The sequence below is a fragment of the Natator depressus genome, chromosome 9 (genome assembly GCF_965152275.1).
Source record: "Natator depressus isolate rNatDep1 chromosome 9, rNatDep2.hap1, whole genome shotgun sequence".
Lineage (NCBI taxonomy): Eukaryota > Metazoa > Chordata > Testudines > Cheloniidae > Natator > Natator depressus.
The window spans coordinates 5,826,425-5,848,360 of record NC_134242.1 but is presented as its reverse complement, the minus strand read 5'-3'; the positions used below and the strand labels follow the sequence as shown (position 1 = coordinate 5,848,360).

General features: G+C 44.3%; 1 protein-coding gene across 3 annotated transcripts in view; it reads left to right on the top strand.

Moving 5' to 3' along the window:
• The window catches only part of DRC9 (dynein regulatory complex subunit 9), a 34,477-nt gene extending 12,541 nt beyond the window's left edge, over nt 1–21,936 (top strand). Inside the window, exons 3-10 of one of the 3 annotated variants that reach the window (XM_074963393.1) lie at nt 2,222–2,469; nt 3,814–3,942; nt 7,491–7,572; nt 13,372–13,533; nt 16,053–16,127; nt 18,470–18,601; nt 20,035–20,136; nt 21,681–21,936. In XM_074963393.1, coding sequence (XP_074819494.1) covers nt 2,222–2,469; nt 3,814–3,942; nt 7,491–7,572; nt 13,372–13,533; nt 16,053–16,127; nt 18,470–18,601; nt 20,035–20,136; nt 21,681–21,815 — 1,065 coding nt within the window. In that variant the 3' untranslated portion in view covers nt 21,816–21,936. The remainder of the gene's footprint in view (nt 1–2,221; nt 2,470–3,813; nt 3,943–7,490; nt 7,573–13,371; nt 13,534–16,052; nt 16,128–18,469; nt 18,602–20,034; nt 20,137–21,680) is intronic. The other 2 variants (XM_074963394.1, XM_074963395.1) reach the window with 2 other exon arrangements.

Genomic DNA, 21,936 nt, shown 5'->3' with positions numbered 1-21,936 from the left:
AGTGCTGAGATGTTTTTGGAGAAGGAGGCAGTTGCAGGGGATGGTAGAGTGGCGAATGAGGTGATAGGACACAAGAGTGGGCCTAACCACCTTGAGAGGCAAATAGTTTTGATATCTGCTATCACCTCAAGAATCTGAACATTTACCGAAGGCAGCAGCCAATTTCCAGGCTGAGCAGTTATGAAACTTTTCCTTATGAGTAAGGAACGGGAAATAATTGAAGCATTATGACTGAGGTGGCATAAACTACTGAAACTTAGCTTATCTGGTCTAATGCTGCTTCATTTTATTCTACTCACCATGCCTAAAGTATCAGCAGAGAAAGAAAGAGGAAGAGTAAAGTAAAATTTAATTTTGTATAGCAGTCCTTTGTCTCTTATCTGTTTTCAAGAACAAGAAGTCTATTATACGGTGACAGAGAATACTCAGGTTTCAGAGTAGCAGCCGTGTTAGTCTGTATCCGCAAAAAGAAAAGGAGGACTTGTGGCACCTTAGAGACTAACATATTTATTTGAGCATAAGCTTTCGTGAGCTACAGCTCACTTCATCGGATGCATTGAAGGAGCTGTAGCTCATGAAAGCTTATGCTCAAATAAATTTGTTAGTCTCTAAGGTGCCACAGGTCCTCCTTTTCTTTTTAGAGAATACTCAGAATCTGAAGTGTGTACTAGATTCAGAGCCTGATTAATGCTTAAGCCATACAGTAGAGGGCACTCCTTCCCTGAAAAGAGATCTATGGACTAGATCCACCTGTTCCCAGATATGAATTCTCATTCACTGAATAGCGTGAGGAAAGCTTCTGATGCATTAGCAGTGAACGCCCACAGAGAAAACACATTCCTAAGGATTCTAGGGGGTTTTCTCCTCCTGACACACATGTTCAGTTTGTGATAGTGTCAATGAAAGTCACGCCCAATATAGAGAACAGCTATGTGCTAATTCCATTGCTCTGTGATTTTGTCACTGTATCCCATCCTCTATTTTTCAATTGTAAATTGTCAGTTTCATTTCAAGGGACCCTATCTTCTGCCTAGCACTTAGGCATGCTATTGCAGCTGTAGAAGTCAATCATAGTTATGACATTTTATATAACACTAATCACAGTGTCAGCTGATAATTCATTAACTTTCTCAATCAATGACTAGGGCGCACTAGGAATGGAGTGTTTCCATTTGCTGAATTTAGTGCAGTTGCCTCCTACACTGTGCCACAAAAATAAACTTCTAGCTGACTGAACAAAAGGCACCTCATGCACTTTACAAACTCTCCATCCTTTGGTAATTGAACTATCCCAGGGATTTTAAGGTACCTGTCAAAGTGCCTGTAGATACTACATTACATTAAAGCAGTTTCTTTGCCACGCTCAGGTTTTTATGGAGTTCAGTCACTTAAGAGATTGAGATTCAAGCTATTTTAATATTGTTAAAGTAATTTTTTTTATTTGCACCTGTCTGTATACATTTAGTGTATACAATTTATATACCTATTCACACAAATATACATACACACCTCAGCTGGTTAACTGCCCTAACTCAATGGAGCTATGATAATTTACATCAGCGGAGGATCTCTGTTTGTTTTCCAACTCACGCCTTAGGCTGCCCTAAAATATCCAAAATGTTTCCATATAGCTTGTTATGAAGGTAGCGGCCAATATTTTGAATTTCCCCTCCTGATTCTTGTTGTATTTACTCCACCACACAAAACCGCTAAACAAACACATTCACCCAGCACTTACACTTCTGTTGAGAAGGCAGCACAATGCACAGTGATTGATATAGAAATCAGGCAGGCAGGCAAGCTCTAGGTGATGCTGGTGGCAATTAAATGAGAAATAGACGACAGGGTGACCCTTCCTCTCTCCTCAGTCTTCACCTTGGTCCTTGTCCTGCACCAGCCTTTGCACATGCTTAATTTTACACACTTTGAATAGTTCCATTGACCTCAATGGGCCTATGTTCCTGTGCTTAAAGTTAAGGAGGGATAAAGGTCTTTGCAAAATCAAGCATACATTATAACTAAGTAAAGACTGCATTATTTTGGATATCAGACTCCCGTCTCTTTGGTGTGTAATTTAATACACTATATCAATGGCTGTAGCCATGATTCTAATCTAGTTTACTGTTTAATCAACTTTTTCCTCTTCTGTTACATAACATTGCAGAGTTTTTCATTTCTCTTCTGTCCCTTATGCACATAAATCTCTTTTGTTCCCTTGTAGATTGATGCCCAAGAAATCAGTGAAATCACCAAGAGCCAGAAGGAGTTGGGGGTTAAGTTTGAACAGCTCATGTCAGCAAAGTCAGAGAACAGGCCAACAGTTCCCTCTGAGTCACTGAAGTTCACAGAACTGGGGCAGCAGCTGCAGGAGACAAGTGGAGATCTAAAAAGGGCCAATCATCTTTTTAGTAGGGCTGCAAAACAGAGTGCTGTGTCCTCCGATAACCTCAGAAAAGTTCAAGCTGATAGGTGAGTGATCAGAGAGGACTGTGGCTTTTAATGAGAGGTGCCAGATGACAGACCTGAAGACTGTGAAGTCCTTCATTTCTCTCCAGAACAGATAGCAGCAGTATACGCTTCCCTTCCCCTCCTTGCTAATGTACTTCAACCCTAACCTGGAGGGAATAGGGAGTTTAGTCTTCAAGACCCTGGCTTCTGCTTAGACTGACAGCAAGGAGGCCATTTACTGTGGTTTGGGAACTAGGATACCTATCCATTAGGGAATGGACTGACACTACCAACTAATTTCTCAAAGGTTTGCAAAGTATGGCCTAGTGTTAATGACTTTTGGTCACTTTAATAGAATCTAAACTGATGACCTTTCAATAATTCATCCCTGGAGCCATCCAGTACTGGTGTTTGAATGTTTGGAATCAAGGTTTCTCTAGCAAATATTAGTTTATTAGTGAAATCAGTTTAACAGGCTGAGCACTGTCTCTTGAGCTCAGTCAATTAATGTCTCATATGATGTCACTGTAGCACTGTTACTACTGTGCACTCCATCCTGCTTTATAGAACAGCTAATGAACACCAAGGCCAAGATTTTCTTAAAAAAGGGAAGATGATGTTAGCCCATATTTTAGGCTCCTAATTAGATGGCTTGATTTGAAAGAGTGCTGAGCACATAGCAGCTCATTGATTTAAGGAGTCTAACATTAGGTGCATATATTAGAAAATCTTGGCCTGTATAATTAAGTAGCAAAGTCAAATGAACGAGTTCAAGGAAATTCAGTGCAAAAAAAATTCCCAAATGAATGCAAAATTGCCACTGAGAATGTAATCACATATTCATCAGGAAATTCTACATGCTGGTAAATTGTAAGCTCTTCAGGGCAGGGACCATGGTTGTGTAAATGTCTGTACAACACCTAGCACAATGGGTTTCCATCTTGAGTGGGGCCTCTTGGTGCTACTGTAATATAAATGTTAAATGATAACTCAACCACACTGTATGTTCTTAAGGCATAAACGTAACTCCTCCACCATACTACACAATACTCCAGATGCACAAGTGGGAGTTATAGTGGGAAACCTAACTCTGTCTACACCAAAGGTTTTGCTGGCATGGGTAAGGGGAGTGATTTTTTTCGCACTCCTAGCCGTTATAGCTATGCCAGCAAAACTTTGTAGTGTTGACGAAAGGCCTTGGATTTGGTGTAAGAACCTGAACAGAAGAGAAGCAGGACACTACGTTACTGTAACTTTTTTAGCAGTGAACAATAACAGGGCCTGTATGTTTGAGCCAGGCATTGAATTGCCAGAAAATAACATCTTTGTCTAAGCTGCTGTTGTGTTCCTCGTTCTTGTCGGCAGGCAGTATGTGAGCGATGTGATTGCAGACACTTTGCAGGAAATGCAGACTTCAGGAACGTTTCAGAGCCTGTTGCAAGCTGTGCAGAGAGAAGAGGAGAAGAAGTTTAACTTCTACACCACCATTATCAGGTTAGGGTTGTGTTAGGCATTTTCCCAGCTTCAATCACCACTGCTCCCGAGTACATGTTCTCACTTACAGTATACAAGAGAACACAGCTTCTTCCATCTGAGCATCGCTGTGTACTTCATAAACATTTACTACATTATATTTAGGGAGAGAAGTCACTTCGGGGCCTACTGCCCTGTCTACAGTGGGAATGCCCCCTCCTGCCCATGTCCTGCCACCAGAATGCTACTGACATGCCCCCTGCCTCCCCTTATGCTGCTGGGGACTGGGAACACAGAGATGGCAGAGCTGCCTCCATCAGCAGAGAGTTACCTTAGACAAGGAATTGGCACACAAAATTGCAAGCCCATTAGCAAGAACTTTTAATGAATCTGTAAACTCAGGGGTTGTACCATATGATTGGAGAATTGCTAACATAGTTCCTATTTTTAAGAAAGGAAAAAAATGTGATCCGGGTAACTACAGGCCTGTTAGTTTCACATCTGTGGTATGCAAAGTTGTGGAAAAAATTTTGAAGGAGAAAGTAGTTAAGGACATTGAAGTCAATGGTAAGTGGGACAAAATACAACATGGTTTTACAAAAGGTAGATCGTGCCAAACCAACCTGATCTCCTTCTTTGAGAAAGTAACAGATTTTTTAGACAAAGGAAACGCAGTGGATCTAATTTACCTAGATTTCAGTAAGGCGTTTGATACCGCGCCACATGGGGAATTATTAATTAAATTGGAAAAGATGGGGATCAATTTGAAAATTGAAAGGTGGATAAGGAATCGGTTAACAGGGAGACTACAGCGGGTCCTACTGAAAGGTGAACTGTCAGGCTGGAGGGAGGTTACCAGTGGAGTTCCTCAGGGATCAGTTTTGGGACTAATCTTATTTAATCTTTTCATTACTGACCGCGGCACAAAAAGTGGGAGTGTGCTAATAAAGTTTGCGGATGATACAAAGCTGGGAGGTATTGCCAATTTAGAGAAGGACCGGGAAATCATACAGGAAGATTTGGATGACCTTGTAAACTGGAGTAATAGTAATAGGATGAAATTTAATAGTGAGACGTGTAAGGTTATGCATTTAGGGATTAATAACAAGAATTTTAGTTATAAGCTGGGGATGCATCAATTAGAAGTAACAGATGAGGAGAAGGACCTTGGAGTATTGCTTGATCATAGGATGACTATGAGCCGCCAATGCGATATGGCTGTGAAAAAAGCTAATGCGGTCTTGGGATGCATCAGGAGAGGTATTTCCAGTAGGGATAAGGAGGTTTTAGTACCGTTATACAAGGCACTGGTGAGACCTCACCTGGAATACTGTGTGCAGTTCTGGTCTCCCATGTTTAAGAAGGATGAATTCAAACTGGAACAGGTACAGAGAAGGGCTACTAGGATGATTTGAGGAATGGAAAACCGGTCTTATGAAAGGAGACTCAAGGAGCTTGGCTTGTTTAGCCTAACTAAAAGAAGGTTGAGGGGAGATATGATTGCTCTCTATAAACATATCAGAGGGATAAATACTGGAGAGGGAGAGGAATTATTTACGCTCAGTACCAATGTGGACACAAGAACAAATAGATATAAACTGGTCATTAGGAAGTTTAGACTTGAAATTAGACGAAGGTTTCTAACCATCAGAGGAGTGAAGTTTTGGAATAGCCTTCCAAGGGAAGCAGTGGGGGCAAAAGACCTATCTGGCTTTAAGATTAAACTCGATAAGTTTATGGAGGAGATGGTATGAAGGGATAACATAATTTTGGCAATTAATTGATCTTTAAATATTCATGGTAAATAGGCCCAATGGCCTGTGATGGGATGTTAGATGGGGTGGGATCTGAGTTACTACAGAAAATTCTTTCCTGGGTATCTGGCTGGTGAATCTTGCCCACATGCTCAGGGTTTAGCTGATCACCATATTTGGGGTCAGGAAGGAATTTCTTCCAGGGCAGATTGGAAGAGGCCCTGGAGGTTTTTCACCTTCCTCTGTAGCATGGGTCACTTGCTGGAGGATTCTCTGCTCCTTGAAGTCTTTAAACCACAATTTGAAGACTTCAATAGCTCAGACATAGGTGAGAGGTTTTTCACAGGAGTGGGTGGATGGGGTTCTGTGGCCTGCATTGTGCAGGAGGTCAGACTAGATGCGCTTTTTTGGAGTGAGCCCTATATGTCTTCCAGTAGAACATGGCTTCTGGTTTTTGGTTTTGTCCAATCGATAAAAACATCCCACACCAATAAACCCCAGAAATGGTTACATGTATCTAAGGGTTTGTCTAAACCCTTAGTAATGTGGACTAAAGCGCACCAATATGTTGTGGATTAATTGGTCTGTGTAGACACTAAGGGTTCCTTAGTGCGCTTTAAGGTAGTGCTGTTTGAAACAGTACTATATTAAAGCGGACTAGGGAGGTTACAAAGAGATTATTTATTACAGTATATACAAAAGCCCTGAACCCCCCAGATTTCTGGACATCTACAGAGAAATCTAAGTTTGATTTTTAACCGTCAACGTGTGCGTCTAAAAGTAGACTTATGGAATGTATGTTGGAGTGTAAGCTCTTCAGGGCAGGGACTTGTCAAATTGCTTAATGAATGAAGTGCCATATGCACCCATGGCCCTGTATGGATATTAGATAAGCATAAAACCTTAGGAAAAAATCGGAGTGACAAGGGCCATGGTAACACAAGCTGGAAAGCTACCGGCTATACATGTTAAGGCACAGATTCTGTTTTTTTCTTCTTTTGTGAAGGGAAAGTGGGAAGCTTGTGCAAATAAAAAAAAATTCAAATTGCCCATCAATAACAGAACGTATGCCTGCACCAAAGGCGACCGTGATTTTGTTTTAAAATGTAAACATCTTTGTCAATTTTGGTGTCCATACATCTCCCCTTACTGATTTGAGAATTTGAACAGGTTTGTTTTTTAAAATATACTTTTCTGTTCACCCTTAACAAAAATAGTCTTATACAAAAACTAAAGCCCGTGTAATCTGGAAATGGGCAGTGATTAGGGACATGATCCTACATTGAAATTTGTGGGAGTTTTAGTATAAAAGCTGTCCCCAAATAGTAAGATTCTTTCCTCCATCCTCTCAACCAAATAAATCAAGTCTTTGTGGAATCTGTACAGGCTTCTGTTGGAAGAATTCTACATTTTTTGCTTCATTCTCCCAATCAGTCCCACCTGTCTGGCTCAGCAGTGGTACATGAGCTATGCATACATCACTGCACTGTGGATTTATTTACCACGTCATCAGCTCTACAGTCACATCCCAGTTTATGACTTTCAGATACATAGCCTCCCTGAAGCTTAAAGTGGACAGAAAATTGCCTATTTGCCAACCAACCAAGGAAAGATGGCTCACCCTATGGTACTGCGAAGTCCTGGGGAGCTTTCCAACCTACAAGCTCTCAGGGCAAGCAGGAGGAGCAGGGCTGTGTTTTGTAAGCTACGACACTGCATCAGAAGGGAGGAAGTTCCCTTCCTGGGGAAAGCTAACCCTACTTTCTTGTGCTGTGTTCAAGGAATGTAGGTTTTCCCTCTTGCTTTTTCCTCTAGGGAGGAGGAAGGAAGGAAGGAGATAAAGTCCCTCCAGAAACAGCTACAAGATGTCAAGAAAGAAAAGGATTTAGAACTTCAGGTGAGAATATTTGAGATGGGAAGCATGCTAAAGAGGAAATGTGTTACTGAGCATGCCCAGACTGGGACCTCTCCTTCCTAGGGAGGTTCACAGTCTCTGATGAAAGGGTGTGAACACACATGTAACAGTCTCTCATTTTGGGGCAGGCAGGGAAAAATATAAAGAAAACAAGAGCAAGTATAGCTACATCACCAGTGTTCTGGGTGTTGAATGATAGTTAATTACTGTTAAAGCACCAATCAGTGCTGTACAGCTATAATCATCTCTTCCTCAGGGAGTTTACAATCTAAGAGAGACACAGATCAGATCTGAATGCAGTGGGAAACCCAGAGGATGGTTTTAATTGGGATGGGGATGGCATAATAATCACAGGGATTAGTATTTGAAGAATAAGTAGGTTCTAAGGAAGGAGTTAATGAAGATGGTGGGGACATAATATTCTGTGATAAAGGGTTGATCCAGGCATAAGGGAGAAAGCATGAAGAGGAGAGAGTGAGAAGGAAATGAAGGGAGTGATGCTGCTGCACACTGATGGAGTGAGGGGTGTGCGAAAAGAAACCAGCAGAGATAGAGGCAGAGCCATGCAGGGCCTTGAAGGCAAGGACAAGAATCTGACACTGTGAGGAGGAGGCAGCAGAGAATCTGTATAAAGGAGTGATCTGGTTGAGTGGCAAATGAGGGTCATTTTATCGACAGTATTCTTGGTGGACTAGAGGTGAGCGAGATGGAAAACAGGGAGTCCAGAGGGGAGGACTTAGCAGTAGTTGATCCAGGAGATTACTTGGGTGTGGAAAAACATTTGAAGTTGAAGGCGCATTGAGGAAGGGCTTCTTTTTATAAAAGTTGAAGAGGAAGAAGCAGCAGGACTTGGTGAGAGCCTAGATGCGCATGGAAGAGCAAGAGCCACTGAAAAATGCCCCCATGGTTGCAAGTCTGACAAGGATGGTATTGGTATTGGAGAAGAGAAGGTTCGGGAGGAAAGACGAGGAGCTCAGATATAACTGTGTACAGTATGGGGAAACAGCCGAAACTTCAAACGTGATATCAATGAGACAGGAAGAAATGTTGAAGTGAAAAGTAGATTTGAGAGTCATCAACATAGAGGTGCTAGAAGAGACAAATGGGGGCAGATGAAATAAATTGGGGTAAGTGTAGGAGGAAGAAAAGGAGGCAACAAAAAGAACCCAGGTGAATCTTGTAGAAAGGAGGAACCACTGAAGGCAATATTGAAGGAACAAATGGTTACAAGGTAGGTAGTGAACCAAGGAAGGACAGACACAGGACGTCAAAGGTTTTCCAGGAGAAATGGAGAGCGAGGATTACTTTTCTAGAGGATTTCAGTGTCTTCAGTTTGGCACTACATCTAAAGGAATCTGAGGTCAGAGACTAGTCTGCAAAGGATAGATATTTCTAGATATAGAATTTTTATAGAATAGATATTTCTTTTCTGCTGCTGAAACTGGGACTCAAGCCTATATCCAGGTCCTAAGGGGGAAAATGGAACAGCTTAGAAGTCTGTTGACCTCTGTTTGGCAGTTAGAAGAAATAAGTTAGTTGTTTCATTTGGCCTCAAGCAGTGTGGCAGTTACTTGACGATTATATTTTGTCCATTTCTTAGCACATGTTGTCTCCTCCCATTCCGATTCAGGACCCCCATCGGGTAATGCTCTCCATGCACTCTACCAACATAAGGAGCAGAGCTGGTGCCAAAGTCAGTGCTCTAGAAGCCCCAATTTATGCATGCTGTTCTGTTTTAATGTAGTTTCCACAGCTCTTTCCAGCACTAGGAAAAGCGCATCACCCGCTGGAGCTTTCTTTGGCCTCAGCTTTGTTAAACTTTTTTGCGTTGGCTGTAGGTGATGATCCTCTGTTTTTCAGCCTTTACCTTCTGATCTTTGAGTACCTCCCTTCCGACTTTGTGATCAGCCTCACAAAGTGTGGCCTGCAGTCATTTTCTTTCCAGCTTAAAGTCCTCTTCCTAGGTTTCCTTATACCTTGATCCTTGATAACAAATCAAGCTGAAGCTACTTTCAAATCCTGCTTTCCTCCCATTGCTAAAAAATGACCTGCTCTGATTAGGTCTCCTGGGAGAATGATTTCAATTCATTTCATTGAGGAATTTCTGATAGGCAGCTTTAACTGAGACTTTAATGATTTGGCACATTGCCAACTAATTAAAAAAACAAAAAAAAAAAAGCATATTGATTATGGAACATTTTGAGCAGCAACAATAGATGGAGGTAGGACCTAAAGCCCCCATGGCAGTCTCCAGTCTTTGGACTGAGTGTGAAAGAGAAAACAGAAGCAAGCAGGTACAATCATGGATTTAGAAAACAAAATTCATTGTTCTGAGTATGTTCCTTATATATTCTTCTTTTGAGCTGTGTTAGCTCTTAACAAGACACTAATAAACAACTCACGGGGCTATTTTTCTCTAATTCTCTGTAATGAGTCTCAAATATTCTTCCCTACTGATTTTGTCCTTTTGGCAAACATTGATTCCTCATTCACCTGTATTTCTAATAGAGCTGAAATTAACAAGGCTCTTTTTGTTCTTTCCCTTTTCTTTGTGTACCGGCATCATTAATAACTTTAGTTCAGCTCTAGGAATAAGATTTATTCATTTAGCTATAGCTGCTGCAGTGGTCACTTATATTTTGTAGCTTTTTTTTTTTTTAATTTTTCATTGATGAAGTGGTGATATTCTATACAGATTATTATGATTAATTATTGAATGCCAAAACTGTGCTAATGTAACCTTAAGGTTGCACAGTCAGTATCCAAAAGTCAGGTAATGAAAACTTAAGTTCCAGCAGCGCTATTTACACATCCTGTAGATTTTACGGTATACATTTTGCAGCAATCAGTAATATAGTAGACTACATACCTTTAGCAGAAAAACAATAATATAATGTTTTGTGTGCAGGAGAGTAGGTTAACATTTTGATTGGGTACTTAGCTTTTATTCATTCTTTTCTGTATAGGTTCTTATACCATGCACAGCACCTTAATATTAATGCAGTACTAGAAAGTGCTCAAAGTAGCATGACCAACATTTGTCACGTTTGTTCTCTCATCCTCTTGCAGGGAAGAGAAATGTGTGCAGTGTAGTAGTTTGTTTCAGAAATTTTTACAACCCCCACCCCCATGTGTTTACCATAGAGCAGCCAGGTCACAGTAACTTGCCTCGAACTTGGAGTGGAAGGTGGTGAGGTTTGTGATGGTCCTTAGTTCCTATGGGAGTTCATGCCACAATCTTGGTCTGGATCCTGAGAAAGCTCTGTCACCTGTTCTGCAACTCCTCATTCCTTGTGGTTATAACCTTAATGTTACCTTAACCATTTCTTGGATTTAATTTCCTAATGCTTTTTAAAAAGGAAAAGAAACGATCCAGACTGACGTGTCTTACAGACTTCACAAGCTCTGCTGGCTTTGCTTTAGGAGTTTGCAATTTCCTTAAAACAAGTATGCATTTAAATAATGGCACACACAAGCACAGTATTCCTCTATCTAAGTATACACCTGTATAGAGTTAAGGAAATTTCCTACTATGCATGCTCAGCCTGGGCCCAGTCCAGAGCTCATTTAAGTCAACGGACAGGCTATTATTGACTTTGTTTGGCTGTTTTGGCCATTTTCGCAGAGCTGTCTCTTTGGTAAATCAAAACAAGTTTCTTTCAAACCATAGAATGACCCTAATCTTCAAGGAAAACCTGATCCATGGCATGTTTCAAACTTCAGCCCTTTTTGGTATAGTCCTGTTCTATAAAAGAGTAGTTAGAATGTGTATATAATTACAGTGGGGCAAGTATGTGTTTCAATTCAATGTGTCGGTTTTAATCCATAAGGCCTTAAAATGGTTTGAGGGCTGCTTACCATAGTGAACCCCACTCTCTGTGTGATCCTGCTGCAGTTGCTATCAGCGGAAGGGTTTGAGCTGGACCTCCACTCCAAATGTTTTAGGGGTCCGCAAAAGGAAAAAAGGTTGAAAGCCACTGATAATGCAGCTATGTGACAAGCTCCCCCTTCTGTTTGCTGGAAGCACAACACCGCCCCCACCCGCTGCATTGTTTCATACGGAAGAAAATACAAGCCATTACCGGATAACCTTGGTATATTATGGAGCATAAATAGGTCCTGTCTCTGCTTGTTATAAAGTCATTTGTCTCAAGTCATATGACAGCATTTGGGCTGTAAAATGATCTTTGGGCTGAGAAACCTTAAAACAATTATGGATGCATGACTTTAACACACACACAAACCTCTGCCAAGGGCCCTTATTGTCCTGAGCCTCATATCACAGTTTGCTTTCCCTTGCTATATCTGATGGGAGTGTGTGTGTGTGCGGGTGCGCGCGCACACTTTCCCTTTGAGTGTTCCAAACTCTTTTGAAAAGGAACTCTTTTCAAATGACTCATGCGGCACTGGCCTTTAAACACAGTGCTATGGAGCAAGCTTTTTTCTGGGGCATCTTCCCCTGTTTACACAGTTAAGGAATGCGATGGTGCTTGAGAGACAAGATGGGAGCCTTCAAATCACTTAAATAATACCAGCACTTCGGCGTTTCAGCTTCACCTGATGAATGTTGAACCCACTGTAACATGACAGCAAGCAAACAGGAAGAATCTGATTGAGTAATCAAAGGCACGTGGCACAAGAAGTAGAACCAGATGCATTAAGCTCAGTCTTACGTAACTGCAAACTAGTCTGTTATGACCTTTTGATTCTTAGCACGTCTTGTGCTTTTCATATTAAAGAGAATTCTCCTTTAGTTACGATCCTGCATTTCTAATCTTCATGGGTTACTCCGAGAAACCAAGTAAAACTAAAAAGCCCAATCCTAAACTGAATCATTCTTCAATTCCCCAGTGCGTTCAAACATCTTGAAACACACTCAGCCACAGACGTCAGCTCAGTACCTTTCAACTCCGGAGTCCCTTCTGCCAGGGGACGCGCTCAGACACAACTTGCAGCTGAAAATCTCAGCTCTCCATTGTAGCAAGAGTGCGCAGGGAAGGGATGATAGCACATAGCCTGCTACTTTTCCTCAGCACTCCTTACTCACCCAGACGACCATGTGCCTTTGTAACAAAAGTTATACTGTCCGCCCTGATCAGCTTTCAAAGAAGTAGTGGCACATATGAACAAAGCAAGAGTCAATTTTCACCTGTTCTTAAATTTGCTTTGCAATTGTTTAGTTTTTCGGGTTACATGAAAACTTCCATGCAAGGAGCCCAATATGCTGTGCAACTAAAGAATTAAACCGTAGCATCCTCACAACCGAGATGTCATTTTTTTTTTTATAGATGGGAAACTGAGGTACAGAGGTTGTGACTTGTCCAAGCTCACGCAGTGGGTCTGTGGCAGAGCCAGATATAGATCCCAGTTCAGGAAACTACTTAAGCGTATGCCTCATGTTAAGCCATTGAAATCAATGGAAGTACTGAAAGTTATGCAAGTGCTTAAATACCTTCCTGAATCAGGTGGTTTAGAGGCCAGGTGTCCTGGTGACCTGTCTGTCACTGCAACCTCTAGATAGATAATCACCCTTCCCTCTTTGTTTGCTGCCTTCTATACGGTTGGTTAAAAATTAGGTTTCTCTTTGAAGCTCATGTTGAACTTGGACAACGCTCTGGGGGAGAGTGAAGCCTTCAGCCCTATGATTTTGAAACATGTGAGGTGGGACACAGGTGAGTTTACCTGGAGTAGTGGGCACAAGAAATGGGGAGGTGACTTGCATTTTGAAGCTTGCTTTTATGCCCCCCCCCCATATGCCCCTCCCTCCTGCCTATTCCTCAGAACCGGAACGAGATGATTGCATACCTCAAAGATCAGCTTCAAGAGATGAAGGCCAAGACAGACATGGAGAGCCGCTATGTGAAGAAAGACACAGAGCTCCAGATCTACCAGACCCAGAAAAAGTGCAGCAACGCAGAGAGTGACCTGTTAAATGAAATTGAGGTAAGCACCGTCTTTAGGCCTGTTTGTAAAGCATCTCCAGCTAGCAAGGCGAGAGCTGGCTGACTGCAGATTGCATTGCCACCAAACAGCCAACGTGTAACTCACCATGCAAAGAGAGGTTTGTGTTTTACATACAGGTGGCACAAGCGCCTCCGTCTCACCCACCACCTTGACTCCTGAAGTTAACAATAAGACAGAACTGGGACTCGGTGGGCAGCGCAGAGCTGCCGAGTGCAGCCTCACACTCTCATGGCTCTGGCAATGTCGTGATTGTACTACCTCATCATGTTTTCATGATGGTCATGTTTTCCTCCTATTCTCTAAAACCATGTGGTGGTGTTCTCTGTAATTACAGGACAAGGACAAAGCTGGTCAGCTGCAGGTTTCCACTGTTGATGACCTCAAACAACCAGCCACTTCTATTCAGCTGTGTAGGGAGGGGACAGGCCAGAGGCTGCTCATTATTTTACCAAGCTCACAACAAATAATGGGGCTGATGAGATGGCTGTAAACATTAGCACTGGTAGGTGGCTGCTATGCGTGCCCCCTGACAGGAGAACTCTACCACAGGAAGAAGTGTCTGATTGGAAGGATCCCCCATTCCAGGAACCCATCCCAAGGGTGCAGGTTGCAGAGATCACCCAGCATTAGAATTGCTGCAAGGATTTAATGATTTCTGGATGAGTCCTCAGGCAGGGCCTCTATGCACATGTATACACAGCGTGTGGCATGCCCATACACACTCCTCCATTAGAGGAGGCTTGCAACTGGAAAAAAATGGCCTCCTGGCTTTGTCTGCCTCCTGATGGATAAGAGGTCTGGGTGGTTTTTAAAGATAAAAGGGATTTCTTTTCCATTCATTTTTTTAAATGAGATGTTCAGGTCCTGTCTAGGCTGGAAGGTTCTATGGTGCCTGGACAACTAGTGAAATGATGACACGACAAGAAGCAAGCACGAAAGTTGAGCATTTGAGAGGGGAAGGAGTTTTTAGATAAACAGGTGTTAACAAAAAACAGTCTATCTTCAGTGCCTAATGAACACTCAGGAGAAAGGATGAATCTTGAAGAGACAGCACCCCAGCCCCTTCAGTTCAGGTGTGAGAGCTAACAGTATAATGCATCTTCAAGTCAAGTGCGATATACATATATATTCTTACCCCTCGATGCCTCATCTCCCTCCCCTCAGCTTTTGGCTTTCTGCACCCAGGACGGAGTACAAAGGAGAGAGCAGCGCAGAGTGCATGGGGAGAAGGGCTGACTCAGGCTATGTCTACACTACAGACCGCACAGCTGTACCGCTGGAAGGTCTCTATGGCAGTAGGATAGAGCTCTCCCGCCGGCATAATTAAACCACCCCCAACGAGCAGCAGTAGCTATGTTGGCAGGAGAGCCTCTCCCTCTGACATAACACTGTTCACACTGGGGCTTTTGTCAGTCCGGGGGTGTTTTTTTCACACCGCTGACTGACGAAAGGGCTAGTGTAGACAAAGCCTTAGTTCTGGGCTCCCAGTGGTAGTCGCTAATGAAGGGATGCAAGTGGAAGAGCGGCTAAGGTTTTGTCTACACTAGCACTTTTATTGGTAAAACTTCCTTTTGGTCAGCGTTGGGGGGAATAAAAAGACCCCCCGACTGACAAAAGTGCCGGTGTGGGCAGCGCTATGTCAGCGGGAGATGCCCTCCTGCCAACATAGCTACTGCCGCTCGTTAGGAGTGGTTTAATTATGCTGGCGGGAGAGAGCGGCTACACGGGAGACCTTACAGCGTCACGGCTGCAGAGGTATAGCTGTGCCACGGTCAGCTCTGTAGTGTAGACATCGCCTTAGATCCTCAGAGCTGGCCGCACTATAGCTGCTGAGTCTTGTGAGCTGTGCTACTGGGCCTCTGCAGTGCTGGGCTCCGCCCATGCCACCGGTGTGATTCGGCTTTCTGGAACTCCGCCCCAGGGCCATAGCCCCTAGGAAAAGGAGAGGCCAATGCTGCGATAGGTGCTGGAGGATGGGGAGCAGTATGGAAGGTAGAGGGTGAGGGAAAATATGATGGGGTGCACCAGCAAATGGGAAAAGGACTTGACTTGCTGATCGCAGGGTGTAGGCGGCTAATAAATGTGTTTTCCCAGGGCACCAATACAAGCCCAGGGCTGACTCCGAGGAGAGGGGGCTGATTGTGATGTATGCACAGTACAGGTGCGCCCCTCTTCCATGATGCTGGACATGCCTTAGTGCAAGTATCTGTGCACTTCTAGGGCTGGGGAAGCTCTGGGCCAATGCTCCCATCTCCAGGCCATGTCACTTCCCTCAACAGCCAATACCACATCACCATTTTGATGCTGCTAATCAGCTCCCCGACCCGTTCGTTCCTGGAGTTCACTCTCTTACATAGAACTGGCTTTTTACTGACACTGCAGCGCAAGAGCCTGTCACTTTCAGAAGTGCTGTCCGCTCACCGGCGCACCTCCTCGCAAGGTACGCGTACATGCGTGCCAAGATAGCCTCTGACCCGTTCTGTCTTCATTGATCACAGACGCTGAGGATCAGAACTGATGAGGAGATTAGAGTCCACATGGAGATTGAAAATTTCCTCAGGCAGCAACAGATGGTGGGTGACTCAAATGTTTTCAATTAGCACTTAAGGCAGCAACTTACAAAAAAATCACATGAGCTTATTCCTATGGTAGCAATTAGTGTCTTAAGGAAAACAGCTAATATCCATCTACTCCTCAACCAGCTTCAAGACTGTTGTTGGAATTACCATTTGCCCTAAAAACATAACACTGGTTACCTGAATTTTGGATTATTTTAAATCAAAACTGAGATAGGACGGATTTGTTCATCCAAATACTGTGGATTCTCCCCGCACCACAAGAAGCTCAGATGATTGGGCTTTAAGTTGAAGTACATTCATTGCAAACAGGTCAGATGTCCCTCAGCATCATGAGCTGGCGTTAATACGTGCAGCATAACTGCAGCTTCACAGGCCCAGGTATTGCACGTGTAAAGTAGGACACAGGGGACAAGGAAAGACATTATAGAAATCATCAATCTGTTTTTGCTTTATCCTAGCCTGGGTAGGATAAATGTCAATTCACAACTCTTTTGATAGACTCAGGTAGCGCACAGTCCATAATGTCTATTATATTAATTCAGGTTGCCCACGATCCAGAATGTCTGTTGTATTATTTTATACAGAAGAAAGGACCCAAAGAGTCAAAGGTGTTAACACGACCCTGAAACTGTTTAACATTAAACAGCATTGGACAAGGTTCAGGGTTTGCTCTATAGAGACTTCAGCCTGCTTAGTACCATGGCAAACATGCCATTAAAATCCTTTATAACCTTTTATTAAAGATACAGAAAAAGGAGGAAAAGCAGTTAAAGCATTTGAAATGTAAGGTATTAAGTAAGGTTTTAACTTTAACATCCCTTGTTCCCTTCCCTTAAGCTGTAGAGAGTCTTTAGAAGACTTGTTTCCAGTAGAGATAAGGAGGTGTTAGTACCGTTATACAAGGCTCTGGTGAGAGCTCATCTGGAATATTGTGTGCAGTTCTGGTCTCCCATGTTTAAGAAGGATGAATTCAAACTGGAACAGATACAGAGAAGGGTTATTAGGATGATCTGAGGAATGGAAAACCTGTCTTATGAAAGGAGACTCAAAGAGCTTGGCTTGTTTATCCTAACCAAAAGAAGGCTGAGGGGAGATATGATTGCTCTCTTTAAATATATCAGAGATAAATACCAGGGAGGGAGAGGAATTATTTAAGCTCAGTACCAATGTGGACACAAGAACAAATGGATATAAACTGGCCATCAGGAAGTTTAGACTTGAAATTAGACGAAGGTTTCTAACCATCAGAGGAGTGAAGTTCTGGAATAGCATTCCAAGGGGAGCAGTGGAGGCAAAAGGCTTCTCTGGCTTCAAGAGTAAGCTTGATACGTTTATGGAGGGGATGGTATGATGGGATAGCCTAATTTTGGCAATTAATTGATCTTTGACTATTAGCAGTAAATATGCCCAATGGGCTGTGATGGGACACTAGATAGGGTGGGATCTGAGTTACTACAGAGAATTCTTTCCTGGGTTTCTGGCTGGTGAGTCTTGCCCACATGCTCAGGGTTTAGCTGATCACCATCTCTGGTTCAAAATGATCCCACTACTACCACCATGTCAGGGTTCCTTCCCCACTCTGAACTCTAGGGTACAAATGTGGGGACCTGCATGAAAGACCCCCTGAGCTTATTCTTACCAGCTTAGGTTAAAAACTTCCCCAAGGTACAAACTTTGCCTTGTCCTTGAACAGTATGCTGCCACCACCAAGTGTTTTAAACAAAGAACAGGGACAGAGCCCACTTGGAGACGTCTTTCCCCCAAAATATCCCCCGGGGCTGGAGCACCCATGGGGAAAAATTGGTGGATGCTCTGCAGCCACCAGCAGCTCCCCATCCCGCCCCCTCACCGAGCGCGCAGTGTCCCCGCTTCTCCCCCTAGCTCCCAGTGCTTGCCGCTGTGAAACAGCTGTTTTGCAGTGGCAAGTGCTGGGAGGGGGTAAGAGGGGGAACGTGGCGCGCTCAGGGAAGAGGCGGGGCCGGGGTGCGTATTTGGGGAAGGAGTCCAATAGGGGCAGGGACTTTGGGGAAGGGGTTGGAATGGGGGCGGGGCAGGGGTGGAGTCGGGGCAGGGCCGGGGGTGGGTTGAGCACCCACCGGTGCTGGGAAAAGTTGGCGCCTATGCTGCAGACCACGAGTGGCTCAACACTAGCTCCAGGATTTTGGCTCTTTGAAGGGTTGGGGTATGCTGAGGAATTGCTGGGCTGTGTAACGTCAATGTTACTCTTACAGAAAGACGGCAGACTGAGCAGATGATAGAAAGTTTTCAGTAGCATTACTAATCCTTCCTGGTGCATTCTGTCCGCTGTGCTAAATGTCAGTCTGTCTCCCAAACAGAAGTTGGAAGAGAAGCTAGAATACTGGATGGAGAAGTATGAAAAGGACACGGAATCTAAACAGCAAGAACTGAACACTCTAAAAGCATCCAAGGCAAATGATTTAGCAGCACTGCAGGAACTTGCCAAGCAGGTATGAGATCAGCAGTGGACTAAAGGATTCAGTGAACCAACATTTCACTGCCCAGGCAGCATCCCAAAAGCTGGGCCCTGGGCACTTCCCCACCCTCACTCTTTTCATTCACCCAGAACAAGGGAAGAGAACTGTGGGGAAGAAAAGATTGAGTAACCATGGAACTGTTCAATAGAACGGGCAGGAACAACACAGCAAGTGGTGTCCGGAGGGAGCCACAGGGGGCATAAATCCTCTGTTCTCTACAAGTGACTTTGGTCAAGAAATGCCATTGTTTGTTGTTTTTCCTATGGCCGTTTTGGATGTAAGAGAGTGGCAAGTAATTGAATGGCTATTGTGAGGGGCAAGGGAGGACAAACTCCCTTCCCAATGTGTGCCTTACCTTGGGTCACACAAGCTATTGCTAGGCCAGGGGAGAGGGGCTTCGTGGAATTTTAACACGCTTGCTTTCATTGCCAGCGACCGCTGGCTGCTGCAGACTAAGGGCTATCTCTGAGAGCTTGTTGGCTGCCCTACAGTTCGGACTATAGGGGCAAGAATAGCAGTGGCACCGAAGTGCTCGCGTAATTCCCTCCTGTGGGCGTTAACTAAAAGGTTCCTAGTTCTAATCAAATCACTAGAAATGACATATTGTCGGTGTTGTAATGATGCTCACTCTGAACCATGGTAACACCCTGTTAAACAGAAAGCGCTGATGACAATATTCCTGCAGAATCTCTCTCAACAAAAGCTCACTGTGGAAATGATTGTTCTGTTTCCGATATTTACATGGCAAGGATTTGTAAACATGTAAAAACTTCCTAAGTAAGTAGTGAAAAAAAAGGTTCCTAGTTCACATTAACATAGTCCTGTTGACGAGGGTTACACTAGTGCACACTATTTGTCCCCACCCCGGTAGTCAGAACTGCGGGGCAGCATGCACATAGCTTAAGTTTACTGAGTTCTAAGCGCCTGCTTGTGGAGTTAGAGGACACTCAACTCCTTGCCCCATCGAGCAACTCCTCTTCCATTCTGCATGTAAAACTTAGGTCAGTTGTCATCCCTATGTCCCAGTCATTCTACCACATCCCCATGTGCTTGGGGTGACTTCCTACCAACACCTGTTCCACGAGAAGCCGCACAAGACACACTTTCTGCAGCATAACATCAGGGGGTTCGATAAGTTCAGGCAATGAAAGGTTTCAGTTAATGGGGCAACTTACTGCTTTACGATGGGGAACACAGTTATACGCAGCATTTGCACTGCAGAGCTGGGACAGCTCACAGGGAAAGGAACCGAGGGAGAAAGGCCCGTGGCTTGCACATCAGCCCCCATGGAGTAGCTATGAGGGACAAGCCTTGTACAGGGAGCTCCAGAATTCAAAGTCATCATGATGCCCTCAGTCCATTTCTAAGCAAAGCATGTACTAGAGCGTCTCTGTGCATTTCTGCAGTGCCGGTTATTTGAACAAGTCATGATTGAGGATCGGGTGGAAAAGGAGGCAGCAAGAAGAAAGGTAGAACAGGATGCGTTGGAATTAAAGAGTGTCAAGAAGGTAAAAGGGAAAGTACTACCAGTGACATGGCTCATTAATGATCTGTATGCGAGGTGGCTCCTTTCAGTCAGCAACATGTAATAAAGGGTTTGGCCAGCATGGCCTGGGATTAGCAAGCGCTTCCATTGGGTGAGGAGAAGAGAGGGGTCTGCTGCATGTCCAAGCTGCTGTTTGTTCTCCCCACCCTTCCAGTCCCTCCCTGGGTAGAACAGCCACAAAGTTAATAGCCACCGACCGAATCAGGAAGGAAATAAAGGGGAAAAGTCTTGGCTCCCAGAGTGAAGATTTGGGGGCCTTTTGTCCATCACACCATGTGTGCAACAAGGATGATGCCACAGAGGGAGGGTTGCAATGTAATCCCTGCCCTCAGTGCAAGAACCTCACCCCACAAATGCTCTGTGTGTGCTCAGCACACAGACTATCCCATAACCTAGTGACTACACAGGCCAGGAAGTGCAAGGGAGGAGCCCAGCCCGCTACAGATTAGGACATTGGTCCCTTTACAGCAGGTGCCACAGTCTACACTGTACCCGACGGCCTTCTTGCTTTCAAGCTGCCTCACACTGGCCTTTCACAGGGTTTGTTGCAGGGCCACTGGTACTGGGTTTTTTTAATGTGGTTACGGAAAGTAGCATTGAAGTACTTGCTGAGAACAAGTACGCGCATGTCGGACACAGTGGGGGCTGGGAGTACCAATTACACGTGCAGTCTCAGCCTAGGTGGGCAACTGCACGTGCATAACTGCGTGTGCACATGGGGCTTTTTGAAAATGCGGCCCCAAGAGCTAATGAGAGATGAATATTTAACCATGACCTGCAAAAGGAAGGCAAGTGGAGTTGGACCCATTGTTTGCTTCTTTAGGACAGGTTGGGTTTTAAGCATTTCTAATATAAGGCAGACAAAATCCGGAACACTGAGTCTGGCCTTTTCTGCTTTTGCTGGAAGGACTCACTGGGGTCTCCTCTGCTCTAGCCTTTTACTTGAATAACACACTGGGCTAGCAACTGAACCGGGTGCAGCCCGTAAGCTGGCGTACGAAGCAGCTAGTCTATAGTCTAGACGGCGTGGACGTCTGTCGAGGGGTTTTCTGAAGCGCCCATCACCTTAGTAGCTAAGCGCTTACGTTTGGAATGTTTCCAAGGCAAAGGGTTGGTGCATATGGAGCCCGCTCCAATAGCTCTGTGCTGAGGATCACACTGGCAGCCGACACCGGGCTGCTGGCCTAGGAGAAGCTGGCAGACAGCAGACTTAGGGTGGGATCCAGGTTCAGACACTCCCACCGGGTGCCTCTGGAGTAGGCTGGAGATCAGAACGTGTCGCAGAGCAGTATTCCCTGGCACTCTCAAGTTCACAATTTGGATTTTCTTGTAATGTTCTTACATAAACATATCAGACAAGCAGAAAGCCCGTCCCTTTTCCCACAGCACTGAGCCGATGGGGCGGCATGTCGCGATGGCAGCTGACTTCCCCAAGACCAGCCGCTCTGAACAGGGAAGTGTCTGACTTGCTTTGGAAAACTAACTCTCCCTCTTTCCTGCTTCCAGCTACAGGCCTGGTGGAGAGGCACAATGGTTCGCCACAACATCGGCCCCTATAAGGCCATCAAGAAGCCTAAAGAGGACGAGACAAAGGGCAAAGACAAAGGGAAAAAGGGAAAAGCTGGAGCTAAGAAAAAGTGATGGCCATAGAATCCTGCTCTCATTAGACTCACAGGGCCCTGGAAACTTTGGACTCTCATCGGGGAGGAGCACTGGCTTGTGTGCACAGAGTAAGAAATAAAGCATTCAGCAGAGTTCAGGG